This window comes from Peromyscus leucopus, chromosome 8a, assembly GCF_004664715.2.
Source record: "Peromyscus leucopus breed LL Stock chromosome 8a, UCI_PerLeu_2.1, whole genome shotgun sequence".
Lineage (NCBI taxonomy): Eukaryota > Metazoa > Chordata > Mammalia > Rodentia > Cricetidae > Peromyscus > Peromyscus leucopus.
This window is the reverse complement of record NC_051085.1, coordinates 41693122-41711511: the sequence shown is the minus strand read 5'-3', so window position 1 is coordinate 41711511 and position 18390 is coordinate 41693122. Positions and strand designations below refer to the sequence as shown.

The following is an 18390-nucleotide window of genomic DNA, read 5'->3' as shown; positions in this document are numbered from 1 at the left end:
CCCCATCCAACATTAAAACCTACATACCAAACTCTATCTCATGGTTCTCAACCTGTGGGTCCCAACTCCTTTGGGGGTTGACTGTCCCTGTCACAGGGGTTGCTTAAGACCATCAGAAAACACAGATACTTACATTACAGTTTCCTTTCTTTTCTTTTCTTTTTTTTTTTTTTTTTTTGGAGCTGAGGATCAAACCCAGGGCCTTGTGCTTTCTAGGCAAGTGCTCTACCACTGAGCTAAATCCCCAACCCCTACATTACAGTTAATGAACTGTATTAAAGGGTTGCAGCATTTGGAGCAACTAACCACTGCTCTATCTAGAGACACATATGCAAAGCCCTCTGTTTGGGTCAGTTTGGGGATGCTATAACAATAGGATAGGCTAAAAATGCTTAGTAAGAGAAATATTTATCATGGCTCTGGAGGCTGAAAACTGCAAGATCAAGGTGCCAACAGATGCCTTGTCCAGTGAACACCAACTTCCAAATTCCTACAGGGGCGCCTTCTCCTTGGGTCCTCCTTGATCCCTGGTAGAGAGCAGAGAAGGAGATGCTCTCTCATGTCTTATGAGAACACTATCCTCTTCCAGGAATCCTACCCTCATGACATACTCTTCACCGGTACTATCTCTGAATACCATCATGTGCTATTCATGGGACTGAGGAAGGCAGCACACTAACCAGGTAGCACAAACATTCAGTCCTCTGCGGACACTACACTGTCCTCTGACATATGGCTACAGCAGAGGGAGAGCATGATCTTTTTCAATGAGCGGTGCTGGGTCAATGAATGTCCAAGTAGGAAACATTAAATCTTAATCTATATATCGCATCACACTCAAAACCATTGCCGGGTGGACGGCAGATCCAAATGTAGAAAGCAAACCCCTGAGACACAGAAGAGAGAGCATCTGTGACTTGGAACAAAGGATGTCTGAAAAAGCATGTCGAATGAATGGGCCAACTGAAAGGAAAATGGACAGGCCAGGAACTAGTAAGATAAAGAGCTCTGTTCATCACAACACACCAGGGTAGGAGGACACACTCCCCATGCTTATTTCTGACAAATGGCTCCTCCAGGGTCTGTTGTGTACAGCTAAGTCCAGGATCCACTAGACAAACAATGTAACTTTCCCAAAGGGCTTTTGTTGTTATTTTGTTTTCGTTTTCTTTAAACAGACACTTTATGAAGGGTATTTTCAAAAGGCCTAAGTGTGCCCTTCTAAGCACACTTTGAGGAGGAGGAGGGAGGGTCAGTCTCCCATTCACAAGTGGAGGGTGATCTGCCTGCCCTCTGTCTTTCCACACCCCCCAAACATCCTACAGTGTTTTAGGTGCCCATCTGAAAATACAAAGTAACTGATTTGAATAAATAGCTTGTTTTTTGTAAGTATTTATTTACAATTAAAATTTTTTATCATCCCCCTTCCTCAAAACAGAGAAGATGCCAAAATACAGTCCCCCCAGGTTTGCTTGCCCCAGCCTTGAGCTGTTCTAAAACCGTGTGGTAGCTATGATTCTGAAGCCCCTCCACCACTCCTGCTGAATTCAGCTACCTTTGTGGCTGGGTTATGAAGCAGAACCTTGGAGGGCCGGGGAGATCATGAAGGTTCTGTCTTCACCAATGCTATTACTGCAGGAAAGGGCTGGTTATATGGAATGTCTGATAGAAAGGTTGCTTGAATCAATCTCTCTCTGTCTCTGTCTCTGTCTCTCTGTCTCTCTCTCCCTCCCCCTCCCCCTACCTCTCTCATGTTCACTCTCCCTTCCATCATATTATCCAGCATTTCTAAGACTTTCACCAGCACCACACCCTTGGACCCTCATCCTCCAGAATGTGAGCCAAATAACCTTCTATTGTTTGCAAAGTACCCAGTCTTTGATATTCTGTTATGGTGTCAGAGAACAGACCCAAAGCATGTTCTTTTCTTACCTATGACTACAAAAAGTGTGGGATATGCAGGCCACCCCCTTTTTCAAAACAACCTTCAAGTTCCTCCCTTGTAAATGAGATATACATATTTATCACATAAAACATAAACAAAATTAAAATTATCCTTCCAGCTACTAAAAAAAGGCCTATAATGTTTTTATATGTTGCTCCAGTATCTATTCTAGACACGAATAAAGCATACCCAAGTCATTTGTGACTCTCATATAGAGATGCTTTGAAAAGGTAATTCCTTGAAGGAACACAATGAGGATCTTTCATTTTGACATACTGATTATGCTCTATGTTCCTAAACTCAGTGTATGGTCCAAAAATGTCAAAACAAAACAACACAGAAAGACTTCATAAACCTCTGCTTCCTCATTGGTCAAATAATACAACTTTAATTTAAATACATGTTTGAACAAAACAGAATTAGGTGTGATAAACAGCAGTAGATGCTGCTGATGGTGATTTCATTTATGCCCTGGGCTTTTCTTGGGAAGGTTTTGAATATTTATTTTATTTTATAGTAATCTCTGAGAAGACTAGAGCATTGAAAGGAAAAGGGCAAGGAGAGGGATTTGTAGCCCCTCAAGAAGCGAAGGTGGATGGGGGTGGGTGGGCCAGTCCATCTTAACAGGCAAAGCTTCCTCAAGGGTCACATAAAGCTGAGATGGTGACCAACAGGGGGCTTGGAATAGAACACCATGTCCCACCATATATTGAGGAACTTTTCAGTCTGATGTTAGGAAGCTGGGCCAGAGGGAGGCAGCTATGACCTAGATAGAGGTCCGAGGAGGAAGACTGGGGTGCACACATGACCCACCACCTGCCTAGGCCTTGCACCCCTGATATGCAGCTGGAAGTGTGGCAATGGCATTGTGCAATGACTAACATGAGAATTTCTGACTCACCATTCAGGGCATCTTAGGTACCCTGTATCTCTTCTCCCTCTCTGCCTCCCTTCACAGTATACAGCATATTAGCAGCAATAAAGCAGTTCCTCCCTTGTTCGGTTCTAACTCAACTTCAGGATGGCTCACTCATTGGCTACTGCCCACCATTCATCCATCTCAAGGTTTAACATGGACATGTTTCAGAGCATCGACAAGGTACCGTTTTCAGAGTCTCAGGCTAGATTAGGTGATGGATTGTTTATCCAAAAGCAGACAGGTTTCATTCACTAAACATCTGACTATGCAAACTGCTTCCAGTACGAGATTGCTAAGTTCTTAGCCTCCTGGAGTCTGATGAAGACATGGAATATTTTAGCTGAACAAAAGGCACTTGTCTACCAGAGACACTCCATGCTGTTCTTGGAGTTGTGCTATTTGTAGGGTTCTTTCATTGTAGCAAGCATAGTCGTGTTTTAGCACCAAATCAATGACTCATTTGCTTTTGACTTGTCAGGCAACTGCCACACCCAGTACAAACATAAGAATTCAGCCGACTAATTAGAATTGTAGAGTATTTGCTCATGGGAACTTGGCAGAAAAGCCTTTTTTTTTTTTTTTAAGTCTGAAGACTCTGCACCTTACCTTGCTTTAAACAGATTTAATTCCGTTAATATGAGCAGAAACGAAGTAACTATACCAGTTACACCAGTTACACTTGCATATAAAATTTAAGAGAAAGAAATGAACAGATCATTGGCCACAGATACTGAGGGACCTAAATAAAAGTGTCTACTAATATCAGCAAGCAGTTTAAGGAGTTTTCGCACTTCATTTCTGTCCATCAAAGATAATATCTTGTACTTCCATATATGAAGGAGAAAATACATGCTGTAACCTAGGGCTTAATCATAGTGAGTTTCCAGGGTGTTGAGGATGTAGTTCAGTGGCAAAGCATACAAGGAGCATGTGAATGGCCTGGATTTGGTCCCCAACATTGCAAAAGAATAATAATAATAATAATAATAATAATAATAATAATAATAATGACTAAAGTGAGCTTCTAGCTGTTAACCACAAACTAGACTGAGCCTATAGCCAATTCTGTCTAACTAGGTAGATGGAAAACATGGGATCTATTATTGCTAACTACTGATGCAAACCTGGTAATCAGAGAAATAAGCAGTTTTCTCATTGTGATGTATATTTTAGAGCAAACAAATTCAGATCTTTTTCCCCTAAAGAAATTGTTGAAATGGATCATCTAAGAAATTACAGAATCCCATCAATCAACCAACACAAAGTCCTTTGGAAAATGTATCAGACATATAGCAGAAAAACGTGCCTGGTGGAAGGGTCAAACATGCTAGAATTCGTGGCCATATCAGAGGCAGGAGAGTAAGGCTGAGGTCCACAGGGGCTGCACTTGCCCTTTCCTCACACTTTCCTTGGATCAATTAAGCTTGTACATGCCATGAAGGCTCTTTGGACTTTGTTTTCTCATCTTAAAAATAGGCTAACTACTTACATCCCAACGTTTTAGTGGGGTTTGGGTGATATTATCTGATGATACTTTAGGATCCCATCATTAAGCAAAACAAACACACAGTATAAAGAGTAACAAATTCTGCTTCCCACATCCTACCAGAACTATCTTACTTAGGGTTTCTATTGCTGTGAAGAGACACCATGACCATGGCAACTCTTATAAAGGAAAAATATTTAATTAGGGCTGGCTAACAGATTCAGAGGTTTAGCCCATTATCATCATGGCAGGAAACATGATGGCATGCAGACAGACATGGTGCTGGAGAGGTAGCTCAGTTCTATATCCGGATGGCAGGCAGTAGGAAGAGAGAGAGACAATGAGCCTGGCTTGAGCACTTGAAACCCCAAAACCCATCCCTAGTGACACACTTCCTCCAACAAGGCCACACCTACTCCAACAAGGTCACGCTTCCTAATAGTGCCGCTCCATAGAGACCAAGCATTCAAACCTATGAGTCTATGGGGGCCATTCTTTTTCAAACCACCATAATAGCCACAATAAAGCCTAATTTCTTTGTACTACCCTGTCATGTTAATTCTAAAACTAACTATAAAATTCCCCAGCACAAATTAATTTGCTTAATCTGAATTTTTTCATATTCCTATTCAAACCAATTTGTACATTTTACCTTTTGAATTTTTATTCCTTAAGGTTTTTTTTTTGTGATTTTCTTTCTCTGATACTCATTTTATATCTTAACTCAAACTTCCCTCAAGCTAAAACAAATGCCACCATTACCTCATTATGAGCTGACAAGGTAAAGGACAAATACAGAGAAGGCCACCACTGACAGCCAGTATTGTATGTTATATGCCTAAAAATGTTTAAGTCAAATACGTCCCTCTTCTTAAAGGTTAACCCAATTAAATGCAAGAAAAAAAAAAAGGAGCAAGGATGATGCTAAGTCTCTGTACTGTCAGATTTCAAATTTAACTCAAAAGCTGGTCATTGGGGCCTGTTTTTGGGAGAAAGAAAACCCATTTTTAAATGGTTTTCGATGGGTCTGGGGTGATAACTCAGTAAATCATGCCATGCAAGCATAAGGTCCTGGGTTTGAGCCCCAGAACCCTTGTAAAAAGCTAGATGTGGTGGGGTATGTTTGTATATTCCCCCCACGGGGCAGATGAAAAGTGGTGATTCTCTAGGGCTCAATGGCCAACTGGTGTCCCTAACAGGTGAGTTTCGGGCCACAGAAGAGACTCTGTCTCAAAAAACATGGTGGGTGGTCCCTGAGACACTGTAGATGAAACTGACCTTTATGTGTGGCTGTCACTCACTCTTTGTGTCTCTGTTTCTGTGTCTCTCTCTCTCTCTGTCTCTCTGTCTCTCTGTCTCTCTCTGTCTCTCTGTCTCTCTCTCTCTCTCTCTCTCACACACACACACACACACAAACACACACACACACACACAATCTCATCCTTGCATTCACATCCTAATTTTAGGCACCATGCCCAGGACAGGACAGCTCTGTTCCTACTATGACTAGAGGCTGCATCTCTTGACTGGCTGTTTGGTGAACTACTTTGCCAGAGTCTCTGCTTCTCATTTTTGGAATCACCATTCCTGCAATAAATCCCCCCCCCCATGCACAGCCAGGTTTCTGGGAAAATCTCTAAAGGTTGGAACTGCAAAGACACAGGCCTTCCTCTTTTTTACTTTTTTGGTTTTTGTTTTTTATTTTCACATGAGGAAAGAAAATCTGAAAATAAAACCTAATGGCGAAAATGATTTCCCAAGGGTGTAAGCTGATAAACAACAGCCTGGCTAGAAGAGAATTCAGGTGTCCAGGGCCCTTCCCACTGCACCATGGGAAAATGAGAAAGCCTGATTTGATGTCAGAGAGGCCAGGGAGCTTTCCACTCCCCACGAGTAACACATCCTGCCCTGCAGCACTCATCCCCCAAATTCACGTGCTCACACTTCACCTTCCCTTCCATGAGACCTGACATTCCCCACTAAGATGAAAGATAATTAAATCAGTTCAGGTTATTTGCATTATAACTTCAACAAATTTGTCATATCCTCCCTGGAAAACTGGCTGGGGCTAAAGGAAGAAGTTACTAACAGATAGAATGATTTGAATAAATGTATTAACAAATTCATCACCATACAGGGAATAAGACATGGGTCCTGATGTCATACACTTTCAACGGTGTAGAATTCCTCCCTTCTTCTACAATGGCTTCCTGACAACCTCCTCTTCCCCCTTGCGTGTCTGAGAAGGATGATGTCTTCTCATTCCCTGTGTGGTTTGGACGTGAAATGTCCCTCAGAGGCTGCCATGTTCAAGCACTGGGTCCCAGGCTGGTGGTGCTATTTTGGAAGGTTTCAGAACCTTTTGGGAGGGGGAGCCTCGTGGGAGGAAGTAAGTCACTGAAGGGTGGTCTTTGAGGTTGTACAGGCTGGCTCCACTTCCTGTCTACTCTTTGCTTCCTGTTCTAAGGCCTGAGATTTTCTAGGTGCATACTCCTGCCAACCACGGAGCCACCTGCTGACATCCCTTCCCCTCCGTGATGGACTGTATCCCTTAAACTGCAAGCCTCCCTTCCTTAAGATGCTGCTTCTCCGTTATCTGGTCAAAGGAACAAGAAACGTAATGAATCCATCCCTCTCCTTTGATCTATATAAGTACCTGCTGAATGAAGGAGGAAGGCAGGGAGGTAGGAAGGCAGGGAGGGACCTCCACAGTTCATCCCATATTTACCTTAAGAGAGTCTTTCAAAAAAGAAAAGCCCCATATTTACCGTTTCCCCCTTCCATCATGAAAACAATGCTTTAGAGACTAAAACAACACTGTTGTCTCCCTGGAACAGGTTTCCGAAAAGCATCAATGCTGACTAAGAAAAATACAGTGAGAGTTTATTGGCCTGGACTTTTTGGCAGAGACAGAAACCGGGGCTTTCATTCCTTGCTCTATGCAGAACCAAGTGAGCCCCTGTTACTCGGAATCCTCCTTGCAGATGGGAGGCACTCACCCCATCAGAGCTGGAGCCATCATTAGCATTCCAGCGCAATAGGGCAGCTCCTCAGGCATACCAAGAGCTTCCAATGACAGAGGAGAGAGTGCTAACCTGTGATTGCCTCCTCTGAAGACTTTCATCCTCCATGCATCTGTCCTTTATTCATGGCAACTTCCTCCAGCTCCCAGGTTCAAAGGAACACACAATTATCATTTACAGCCACGCAAAAGAACCATAACTTCAAGTCAACAATGAAAGAGCAGGTTTCACAGTGGGCACAGCAATGTGATATCAATGAAGTTAATTTAAGATATGAACTAAGCCCAGAAATGCCACCGCTGCTCTGAAGGGCCAGTTTAGACCTCTCTCACTCCGCTGTCAGATATGGGACATTTGGGGACCTGTTCTGACTACCACAACACAGTGCCACAGACTAGAACTAAATGGCAGCCATTTACCTCTCACACTGTTGGAAGCTAGAAGTCTAAGAAAGAGTGTCAGCCTGCCAGCTTCCCGCTGAGAGCCCTCTGCTAGGACAGAGCAAGGAGGTACTGGTGGACTAGAAGAGGGCAGAAAGAGAGCTCTGATCTCTCCATCCCCCTCTAGGAGCACTAAGACCACCAAAGGGGCTGTGCTCTCATGATCTTATGGAACACAGTCATCTCCCTAAAGCCCCATGTCCAAATACCATCAATGTAGAAGTAAACATGTCACCCTAGCAATTAATGGCAAGGAGGCACCGTTACTCCATAGCAGGGACACCCAGGAGCAGCCAGGAGAGTGAATGATGGGAACAGCAGAAGGCACAAGAACCCACCCTCACAAAGGTGTAGCAGAGCAGGAGAAGGGTAGTCAAAAGGGATGCCTAGAAAGGCCTAGGATGGGACAGTAGAGAGGACTGCCTAGAAAGGCCTAGGATGGGACAGTAGAGAGGACTGTGGTGAGGGGTGCTGATGGTGGTGGTGGCCTTGGTAAATTTAAGGGAAACAAGTGGCCCTTGCTGTAAAGCAAGTGACAAATGAGAAAATGCTGGACCACGGTGGTAGCTGGGAGAAGTCAACAAACTAGACAAGAACGATCTCAGCAACAAGCACCAACAAGACGTTGGGACTACTGGGTGTGTCAGGCTGGGGAGGCGCAAGAGATAAGAATGCCACGTATTTCCCTGGAACAACGATGAAGACACAGAGGGAGCTGAGGAAGAAGAGCAAGTTTGTAGAAGAACGGAAGAAACGCCCTCACAGACAGCTGGCCACGAGCCTCCCTTGAGGCATCTGGGGAAGAGATGTCCGTTTTAAAGTGCCTCGAAGATGCCTGGAATTCAGGCTAAAAAAGACAGATTTAGAAGTTGTCAACAGATGGATGTCAACTGGAGGCACTGGTAGGGAGAGTCACACCACCCAGAAAGACTATGCATGAATGAAAAGGCAGAGAAAGAGGTGAGTGGGGGCTGGAGATGGGCGACAAGAGGTATCATTGTGGAGGCAGACACAGTGCAGACTTAGAAAGGCTCTGGGAATGGGAAATCAATACAAGTGCAAGGATGAAAGCAGGGACAGACCTGCCTGAAGACACTCAGGGACAAGAGAGAACTTCAGAAGGAAATGATGAGCTGCCTATCCTGCCAAAGGTCAAATCAAAGTCGGACCCAAGCAAAGCCAGATCGACTGAGACACAAGGTGGTCCTCAGGCCAGCTGTAGTAGGAGCTGACATCAGATATTACTGTGGCTGAAAGAAGTAAGTGTCATGGGTGGAGAAAGACCTGGAAAAAAAATAGAAAGGGAAAGAAAAAGGCAGGATACATGGCGGAAAAAGAGAAGCTTTGGTTGGTAGAAAAAAAATAATGGAGGTAGCTACTTTAAACAGAGGAGAAAGATTTCAACTTCCAAGCTAGTTAGATTGAAAGTGTGGGTGGAAAAGGAGCTGACCATACAGACACAAAGTATGGTCAGTGGAGAGATGTGCCAGGAGCAGCCTCCTGGGACACCAGCTAAGAAGACATCAGTGGAGAAAGGAGGAGATAACAAGAGCCTACAAAAGAAATACCCATGTGCAGGAAATGAGAGACAGAGGAATTAAAATGAAACCGTGCAGAGAAAGCACAGACAATAAAATTCAAAACCATTGAGCATCCACTCCTCCGGTCCAGGGCTAGGCCAGGCTGTGTGCAGACTGAGAAGAAGAGGCTAGAAGACATCAGAAGCAGACACGGAGATGGGCCTGGCAGAGCAGCATGGCTGGGTCACCGAGGGCAGCCTGGAGACCCATGGAAGGTTGACTTTCTTAATGCAGTCCCTCAGTTTAAGTGTACAAGGCCATGAGGCACGACTGCCACCTTGACATAACTGTTTGGAGCCACGAAGTGTGTGTGTGTGTGTGTGTGTGTGTGTGTATCTCCAATGCCAAAATACAACAGTAAGGATGCAAGATGAGATATGAGTTACAGTAACAAAACAATAAATGGACTTTTCTTTACTGTATTTACAAAAAAAAAAACATTGCTAGCTAATTTTAATACTAAGACACCATGACTTTGTTTTAGGTAGGGTTTTTATTGCTGAGACAAAACACCATGGCCAAAAAGCAAGTTGGGGAGAAAAGGGTTTATTTGGTTTACACTTCCACATCGCTGTTCATTACTGAAGGAAGTCAGGATAGGAACTCAAACAGGGCAGCCTCCTGGAGGCAGGAGCTGATGCAGAAGCCATGGAGGGTGCTGCTTACTGCTCACTGGTCTGTTTTCTAATAGAACCTGGGGACCACCAGTCCAGGGGTGGCACCACCCACCTTGGGCTGGGTCCTCCCCCACTGATCACTAATTGAGAAAATGCCTTACAGCTGGATCTCAGGGAGGCATTTCCCCAACTGAGGCTCCTTCCTCTCTGATGACTCTAGCTTGTGTCAAGTTGACACACAAAACCAGCCAGTACACTTTCTAAATACTTTCTGAAGGTCAGTTAGTCCTTTCTTTTTCATCCAAACAAATCCTTAAAAGTTAAGGGATTGTGTCTTACTAGAGACAAACAATGAAAATTAACATGGTTCTTGCTTTCAAGTAGTAAAATTACCAAAATGTTTAAGATCAGGAAGGCTCTAGAACATGTTTGCTTATGTTCAGGTTAAAATACACACAACCCTGTCTACAGTGGGCGCGTACATGCTTCGCCTAAGCTTAGTATTTAATTGACATCAACACCTTGTTTCTTGCCTCCTAGTTTTCTTTCCCCAAATCACAGTGTCACCAACAGTTAGTGGCCAGTTATAAAGCCAATGACAACAGCAGACACACACCAATTACTATACTATACTTGCTATTTTGCCGGCCAGGCCTCCACCAAGTACGAACCCTACAACACAGAGGAAGAAAGGGGTTAAAAAAAAAAGGGGGGGGGGCTCAAGAGATCAAAGGAATTGTCTAATCTCATAGACCTGCTAAATGAGGGGCAACGGTGTGTGAACACAAGTTAATCGGGCCACAGAGCACAAGTTCCTAACCTTGGTTCCACCCATTTCTCACACCTCCATAGATTGCTACTTTTCCCACGACTGTGACGAAATATTTGACTAGAAGCAACTTAAGGAAGGGTGGGCTTATCCTGGCTCACAGTTTGAGGAGGCACAGTCCATTGTGGTGGGAATATGGAGTGACTGGTCTCACTGCCGTTGAGTTAGGGAGTAGAGAAAAATGATTGCTGCTATTACACTCGCTTTCTGCTTTTTATTCAGTCCAGGACCCCGGATGTTCAGGTTCAGATTCAGTCTTCCCACTATCTGCTGAATCTCCCTGGAAACACCCTCACAAGGCACTCTTCTTGAGTTTGTCTCCAATTCTAAATCTTGGCAGACTGATCATCAATATTAACTATCACACAGGCTAAGGGTGGTTTTCTTTTCTTACTTTGGAAATTAAGAGTTCTTTTATCCATAGTTTTGGTTTTGCTTAGTTTTTGTTTTTGTTTTGTTTTGTTTTTGCCTGTTTAATTTGTTCCTTAGTATAGGGGTCCTGGAGGACTCTGTTCTCACAGACATGCACTAGGGGATCCTGGAATGTCAGGCACACAGGGTTGTTCCTTCAAGGGAAGGAAATGAAAAACCCATTTTCCACAGGGAAAGTTGGAGTGGACATTCTTTCTAGCCCAATGATGTGTGCGATGTCTGTGTGGCTGGAGCTAACACCATATCCTCCTCCAGATGCTTATCATAAATCTGTCTTTCCGAAATCAATCAATAGAACCTGTCTTTATGGACTTTACAAAGAGTTTCAACATAGCCATGTCTTATCTGTATTTAGCTTACTTTGTTCCTCAAGGAGATTTATATATGTTTTGTTGTGCACACAAAATTAATCATCACCAGAATAATTTCCACCAAATTGATCTGTGCTTAATTATGCCCAAAATAAGCCACTTGGGGTCAGACTCTCAGAGTTTGACCCAGCACCAGCTATCCAGTCCTGTTGAACCGAACTGCCTCCCTGCCTCCCTCGGCTCTCTCTGCTACCTGTGAAGGTTACGAAGATCTCCACACCTGAGTACTCTCTGTAGGTTGCATTTGTGGTGATTAAAAAATAATAACAAAGCAGTAAAGTCCATTCCTAAATCCCCGGACAAAGGAGGATTCAGCGTGTGCCCTACAGACTCAGGCCTAGGCAGCGGCTCGGTCTTCCGGCTGAGATGCCCGTGGTGCAGCAAGGCAGGCTAGTTTGATGCTGGCGAGGAGAGCAGTGTGCTCAAAACAAGGGCTCAGGCTGAAAATGACAGGTCTCTCCTGAACGTGAGCGCGAACGCACCGACAGAGCTGCACCCTACCAGCCACACGGGGCCACGAGACACCATCAACACAAACACGGAAAGGTCACAGTGGAACATGCTAATCTGTACAGTTGACACGTCTGTGTGATGGTAATGATTTCTCTTAATCTTTAAAAATAATAGCCAACAAGCTGGCTCGTGGGGTGGAAGTGCTTGTGGTGTAAGCCTGAGAGCTCAGGTTCAATTCCCAGAACCCACGGTGGAAGAAGAAAATGGATTCCTGCCTGTTGACCACTGACCTTCATAGAAGTGCCATAACACATGGGATGCACCTGCTCTCTCTCTCTCTCTCTCTCTCTCTCTCTCTCTCTCTCTCTCTCTCTCTCTCTCTCTCTCACACACACACACACACACACACACACACACACACACACAAATAGTAATAACAAATTAAGTCAAGAAAAACAATAGTATGATCTTGGATTACTACAAATCATCACAGGTCAGTCAATCAACCCAAAAACTAAAGACTTGGAGGTTGAGGAGTTGGCTCACTTGCTCAGTATGCATGAAGACCTGATTTCAAATTCCCAGCACCCAGGGGAAAAGGTGGGTGTGGTTATACATGCCTGGAATACCAGCTTTGGAGGGGCCAATAAGTCAGAAGACTGCTTTTAAAAGAGCAGAAAGACCTCAAATGTGGAGGACAAGCCAGCATTGGAGAATGTTCATGGCTAGGGTACTCTACCATCCCAGTGATTAGTGCTTAGCAACAGATTTTAATTTTCAAAGCAAACCAAATTGTAAAACTGGAAATGCAGATGTTACCTTGAGGCTGGGCAAGATTGGAAGAAAATGACATGATTTACCCAGTAAATCGTCATGCAACACTTGTCAGGGTAGACAGTGTGCCAGATTTCAAATGCTCTTAAAAAAACAGTTGGGAAGATAACAGAAATGCCTTAAAACAGAATTCCTTACAGATGGATGCAGATTGAACCTAACAGTTCTGTTACAATCAAATTCCTAGCTCAAAATTTCACTGTGTAAGCTTTCCCACAAGATAAAAAAGGAGCTATGAGCACATAGCCAATCATTGCAGGATTTAATGGCCATATTTATCTGTGAACACAAAAGACTCTTGGACTGGGTGAGAGGGTCATAGCCTTGGGCTCCACTCCTGCAGGGCCACCTCCCTGAAGACTCTCTGGAACCAAATGGACCTCCACATGGTTTCAGCTTATGCCCCATATGTCCGGAATTCCTTCATCAATTGTCAAGAAGCTTTCAGAACAAGAACAAGCTCCTTCTAGATGGGCATGAGCCAGAGGCATGGGCATCGGAAGGAAAAAAGATGTATACAAAGCCTGGACCATGGACTGATGAGATGGTAAAGGCACTCAAAGTCAAATCTGAGTCCCCAGAACCTATATGTTGGAAGAAAAATCTAGCAATACATGTGGCCAAATGCCCTCAACCAGCTAGGACTGTGCTGGGGGGGGGTCAGTACACACCAAAAGAGAAGACACCCAGTCCTGGAGATGATTTTCTCAAGTCCATTCCAGCTCAGAGCTCTGGGGCATGTGAAAACTCAAAATTCACACTTAGCCTTGCAATTCACTAAAAGGATGTGGTTGTCAAAGTATATGGGTAGAACACATTTATAGCCACACCTATTAGCTTAATGCATAGTTTCCAATATTGAGACATAATCTCTGTGAGTCCTTTGTTCTGTACAGAGTTACAGGTGGCCCTGGAGGTACATGGTAGTCTCAGAGTCACACTGCCCCAGTTCATGCACCTCACCCCAAGCCACTCCCACCTACGTGAGCTTGTCCAAGCCTCTTAGCCTTCTGAGTTTGCTTCCTTATTTGTAGAAACACTGACAGCAAGAGCCCTCTCATCCTAGGAGTGCCGTGAACGGAAACGAATCAGTGCATGCCAAGTGCCTAAAACAGCACTGGGCACCGAACAAGGGCTCTCCAAATGTCCACTCCATTATTCTCCAAACAAAGTTGACGGGCTCCTGCAAATTTCTCCATCCAAATCTAAGCCAGGTCTATGTGTCTTCTCCCTTCCTTTCTAACTTTAAATGTCCTGCAAAAGGAAATTATTTTCCATCCTCAAAAGGACAGCTCGTCTAACTGCTGATCTGTCTGGGTACAAGTCCTTCTAAAATTAAATATGTGTTCTTTCCTACCCAACTCAGCAGATAACACGGGCCTCTCACTGGTATGAAGCTTGAAGTCTAGCCAACTGGCTTGCTGTGCCAGTAAACATGTGAAAGATATGACCAGTTTCCAATTATAAATATTAAAGGAATACTTCCCAGCCTTCATAATCATACGGTTCAAAGCTACAAGCCAGGGTAGGTTCTTCTCATTCATGAACCCAAGGCTGAGCTACTTGAAGTGGTGAGCAAGAAAATGCACTCAGAAGAGAGAAGCTAGCCCCCTGAGTGGAGAAATGGATGGGAAGAGGCCATCCATGGCTGTGTAGTACTCCACATGTTTCTTTCTTTCTTTCTCTCTTTCTCTCTTTCTCTCTTTCTCTCTTTCTCTCTCTCTCTCTCTCTCTCTCTCTCTCTCTCTCTCTCTCTCTCTCTTTCTTTCTTTCTTTTTTTCTTTTCGAGGACAGGGTTTCTCTGTGTAGCTTTGTGCCTTTCCTGGAACTCACTTGGTAGCCCAGGCTGGCCTCGAACTCACAAAGATCCACCTGCCTCTGCCTCCCAAGTGCTGGGATTAAAGGCGTGCGCCGCCGCCGCCGCCGCCGCCGCCGCCGCCGCCGCCGCCGCCGCCACCACCACCACCACCCGGCCACATGTTTCTTTATTAGCTGGCAGGGTTGCCATCATTAGAGGTTCCTGCTAATTGCTAACACTCTCTGATTGACTTCTGTCCCTCCAGCCTCCAATGACTGACAGAGCTGAAGGGAAATACTGACACGATGTAACGTATGCAGAACATCTTATATAATTCCAAAAGCATTCTATTTGTTTGTTATGGCCAAAGGCCTAAAAGATTCCAAAGAAAAAAGATTCAAAGTCATATTTACCCTTTGAAATGGGGGTCTAAACTACACATTCAATGAACATCAAACTTTCACCACCACCTACCACCAATTACTCTAAAGAATATGCAGAATATATCATTTGTCCGGTTAAGCAGGTAGCACTCTCCCTGCTTTCCCAAGGTACCTCTAATGAAGCATTGTCAATTTCAACAATAGTTCCTCTAGGAACTCAGGTCTTCTCCAAACCCAAAATGGAGTATAAAGGCCAACAGGAAATAAAAGAAAATTAATTGTATTCTACAGAGGCACAACTGAACACATCTATTCATCCAACAGGAATTCCATCTCAATCAAATACATTGTTTCTTTAAAGAATTTCACCAACTCCCTATTCTTAAAACCCATGATCATGTCTAATTTTGCCAGTTTTTAATTAAGCTACTAAATGGACTTTTTTGTGAGAGCGAGGCCAGAAAAGCAAATTTTTTACAAGCTTATTGCTTATACAGTCAAACTTTATTATATTGCAATCATTCATCGACAGCCAGGATGGAGAATGCTGTTGTCTTGCGCAATATGAATGCTAAAGAAAATATGTCTTCACAATAGGCCATAAAATATGGGAAAACAGGATGGCCCACATGGATTGGTACCAGCGAGTTCATCTGGCTTTCATTTTTGCCGAATAGCCTATCAGTTGCAAGAACGCAAATCTAGCTTTAACTTGGAAACCACATTCTTAATTATTAATCTCCTCCATGCTTTCACTCCTTCCAAACTCCACTCGGCTAACTGAAGTAGAACACTTCATTGAGAATCCGTGTTGCTAAAGACTCTCAGGAAATCATTTGGCCTTGGTTATTTTTTTTTCTCTCTCTCTACATCACATGTATGTGGGTCAGATCTGTGCATAACCTCACACCCTGAACTGTGGGGAACCCCGTGCTGTTGAGGAGAGCTTGGGTACCCAGAGCAGGCAGATCTGATACATCCTGCAAGCCACCTGCCTAGGCACTCTTCGGGCTTTCCTTGGGAGCCCATAGACCGGGGTAACTGAACTTGGGAAGGCAAAGCAACCGCAACAAAGCTCCATATGAGCAGCTTGGGGAAGAGCTGTGAGGACTCGCATGGAGGGTGACTGAAAAAGAGGGAACATTGGTCTTGCGGTTGTGACGGACAATTTAAGGAGCTGTGGGGGACTCTGAGATCCCCACAACCTGTTCTCTCCCTGAGCATATTAAGGTCCTTCTGCTTCATCGCCACAGAAATCCAGGATACCTCGAATCAGGACACTCATTAAGCCTCTCCTTTCCCCAGCCTCTACTAGGGCGCAGGCAAGGCGAGCCACTCGGAGTCCCACTGGGTGTAGTTAGGGCTGCGCAGACAAGCTCCGAGAACTCGGAAGAAAGCACTGAGCTTCTCCAGACCCAACCCTCTTCCCACGCTATCAAGGGAGCCCGCAGCTCTCTGGGTACTAGGCAGCTGAACCCAAGTAGAGGCGTCCCAAGCGCTGCGCCCCAGCGCCAGAGGGCACCCAGGGGAGAGATCACGCAGAGACACGCTCTGGGGTTGGGTCCCCAAGAGCAAAGGCAACGCACACTCGGCAGCCAGATCCACGGAAAATTCCCCGATGGGAACTGAGGGGCGAAAGAGGTCCCGACTGTCCCCCAACCAGTGCCCGCGTACCTCGCAGCCATACAGCTGACCCAGCTGCTCCACGATCCATTCCTCCAGCACCAATCGTTTCCGAAGCTCCTTGCGGTCGTATTTCACTGTCACTTTGCCCTGCTGGTGGCGTCGCTGCTGCTGTTGCACCTGCCCGGCAGCGGCCACCGTGGCCACCGGCGCCGAATCCTCCCTTGAGGACCCCGAGCCGCTGCTGGATCCCGGGCTGCCGCCTGTGCCACCGCGGGGACTCTGGAAGAAGACGCGCGCGCCGCCGCCGCCGGCCCCGCCGGCCGCCTCGCCGCCGCCAGTCACCACCGACATGTCCTCGCGTGCCGGAGCCCGAGAGTGGCCCGGAGAAGGGGCGGGCGAGCGCCCCGCGCCGCTACCACCGCGGCCCCGGCAGCCGCATACGAGGGCCCGCACCTGCTCCGCGAGCCTGGCCGCTGGATCCTCGCGGAGGGAGGAGGGAGGAGGGCGGGCGGGCGATGAGGGCGGGGACCGCAGCCTTAAAGACGCCTCCAAGGACCCTGGTGCTCTAGCCCTGGAGACCGCCCCCGGCTTGAGAGTCGTCGGAGGTGGAGAATCTGTGCCCGAGGGACAGGCCGGTGTTGGGCTGAGCAGCCCAGAGAGAGGTGGCGTGGATCGATCACTAGCGTGGATCGTCTGGGTGGCAGGGGAGAGGAGGTCTTCTACAAGCGTGTCCTCGTCTCTTGCCCCGCAGACTCGAACTGTGTGCTTCTTTCGCAGTCCTGGGGCGCACGAAATCTGCGGGCTCCCTCAGTCTGGGTCAGCTCTTTCCCACTGGGTAAAGGTCGTGGGAAATGACCGCGCTGCGGGGTCCTCTCGCCCGTCTCGCCCGTGGGTCTCCCAGGATGGCGGGGAGAGTCTCCTCCCCTCTCCCTCAGCCGACCCCACCGGGCGGTTCCAAACACACATTCCTATTCACGCCATGACCACCACGGATGCCACTTCCTCTGTCGGATTGGTAAGAAAATTGATGAGGCGATGTTTGTGCAATCAGGCAATCGTCGTGCTTGAGAAATTACTCCCAGACCGGTTTTTCGTTTTCTTAACGAAGCGCCTGTTTCACCCTAAGCTGGGCATCATCGGAGGCTTGAGCAGTCCAGAGGGTGAGGGACTAGAGCCATCAAGACCCTGAGCATTTCAGGGTTAGCTGGGCTTAAAATCTACTGTTGTGTTCCCAGCTCAGCCAGCTTTCCTCCCAGGACCCTTTCTAAACAACCTCTTTTTTACCCAGGAAGGCAGCCGCATTGACTAGCTTACTTGAAAAACATCATGCAAGCAAGTAGAATTACGAATGAATGAGCTTATTATAAGGTTGAGGGCGAGGAGGTGGGATGCGGAATTATAAACAGAGAAGTGTGTGTGTGTGTGTGTGTGTGTGTGTGTGTGTGTGTGTAAAATTACAGGGAGACACTAACATATTCCTGTTGTACATAACAACTCATTTCTGTTCAGGCGACTGAAAGAAACCACAAAGGCATTCAGAGAGAAGTAACCAACGTTTAAGATTGTTAAAACAAGCTGGTGAAGGTTCCCAGAAGCTCTCAGAGGAAAAGAAACCATCATGTCAGCTTCCCCTGAGCATTTTCTGCTGTGGGGA

At 45.8% G+C, this 18390-nt stretch overlaps 1 protein-coding gene across 1 annotated transcript in view; it reads right to left on the bottom strand.

Moving 5' to 3' along the window:
- Ppp1r14c (protein phosphatase 1 regulatory inhibitor subunit 14C) overlaps positions 1 to 17218 on the bottom strand; it is a 94854-nt gene extending 77636 nt beyond the window's left edge. Inside the window, exon 1 of the mRNA XM_028858203.2 lies at positions 16785 to 17218. Coding sequence (XP_028714036.1) covers positions 16785 to 17087 — 303 coding nt within the window. The 5' untranslated portion in view covers positions 17088 to 17218. The remainder of the gene's footprint in view (positions 1 to 16784) is intronic.
- Between the last annotated feature and the right edge of the window lie 1172 nt (positions 17219 to 18390).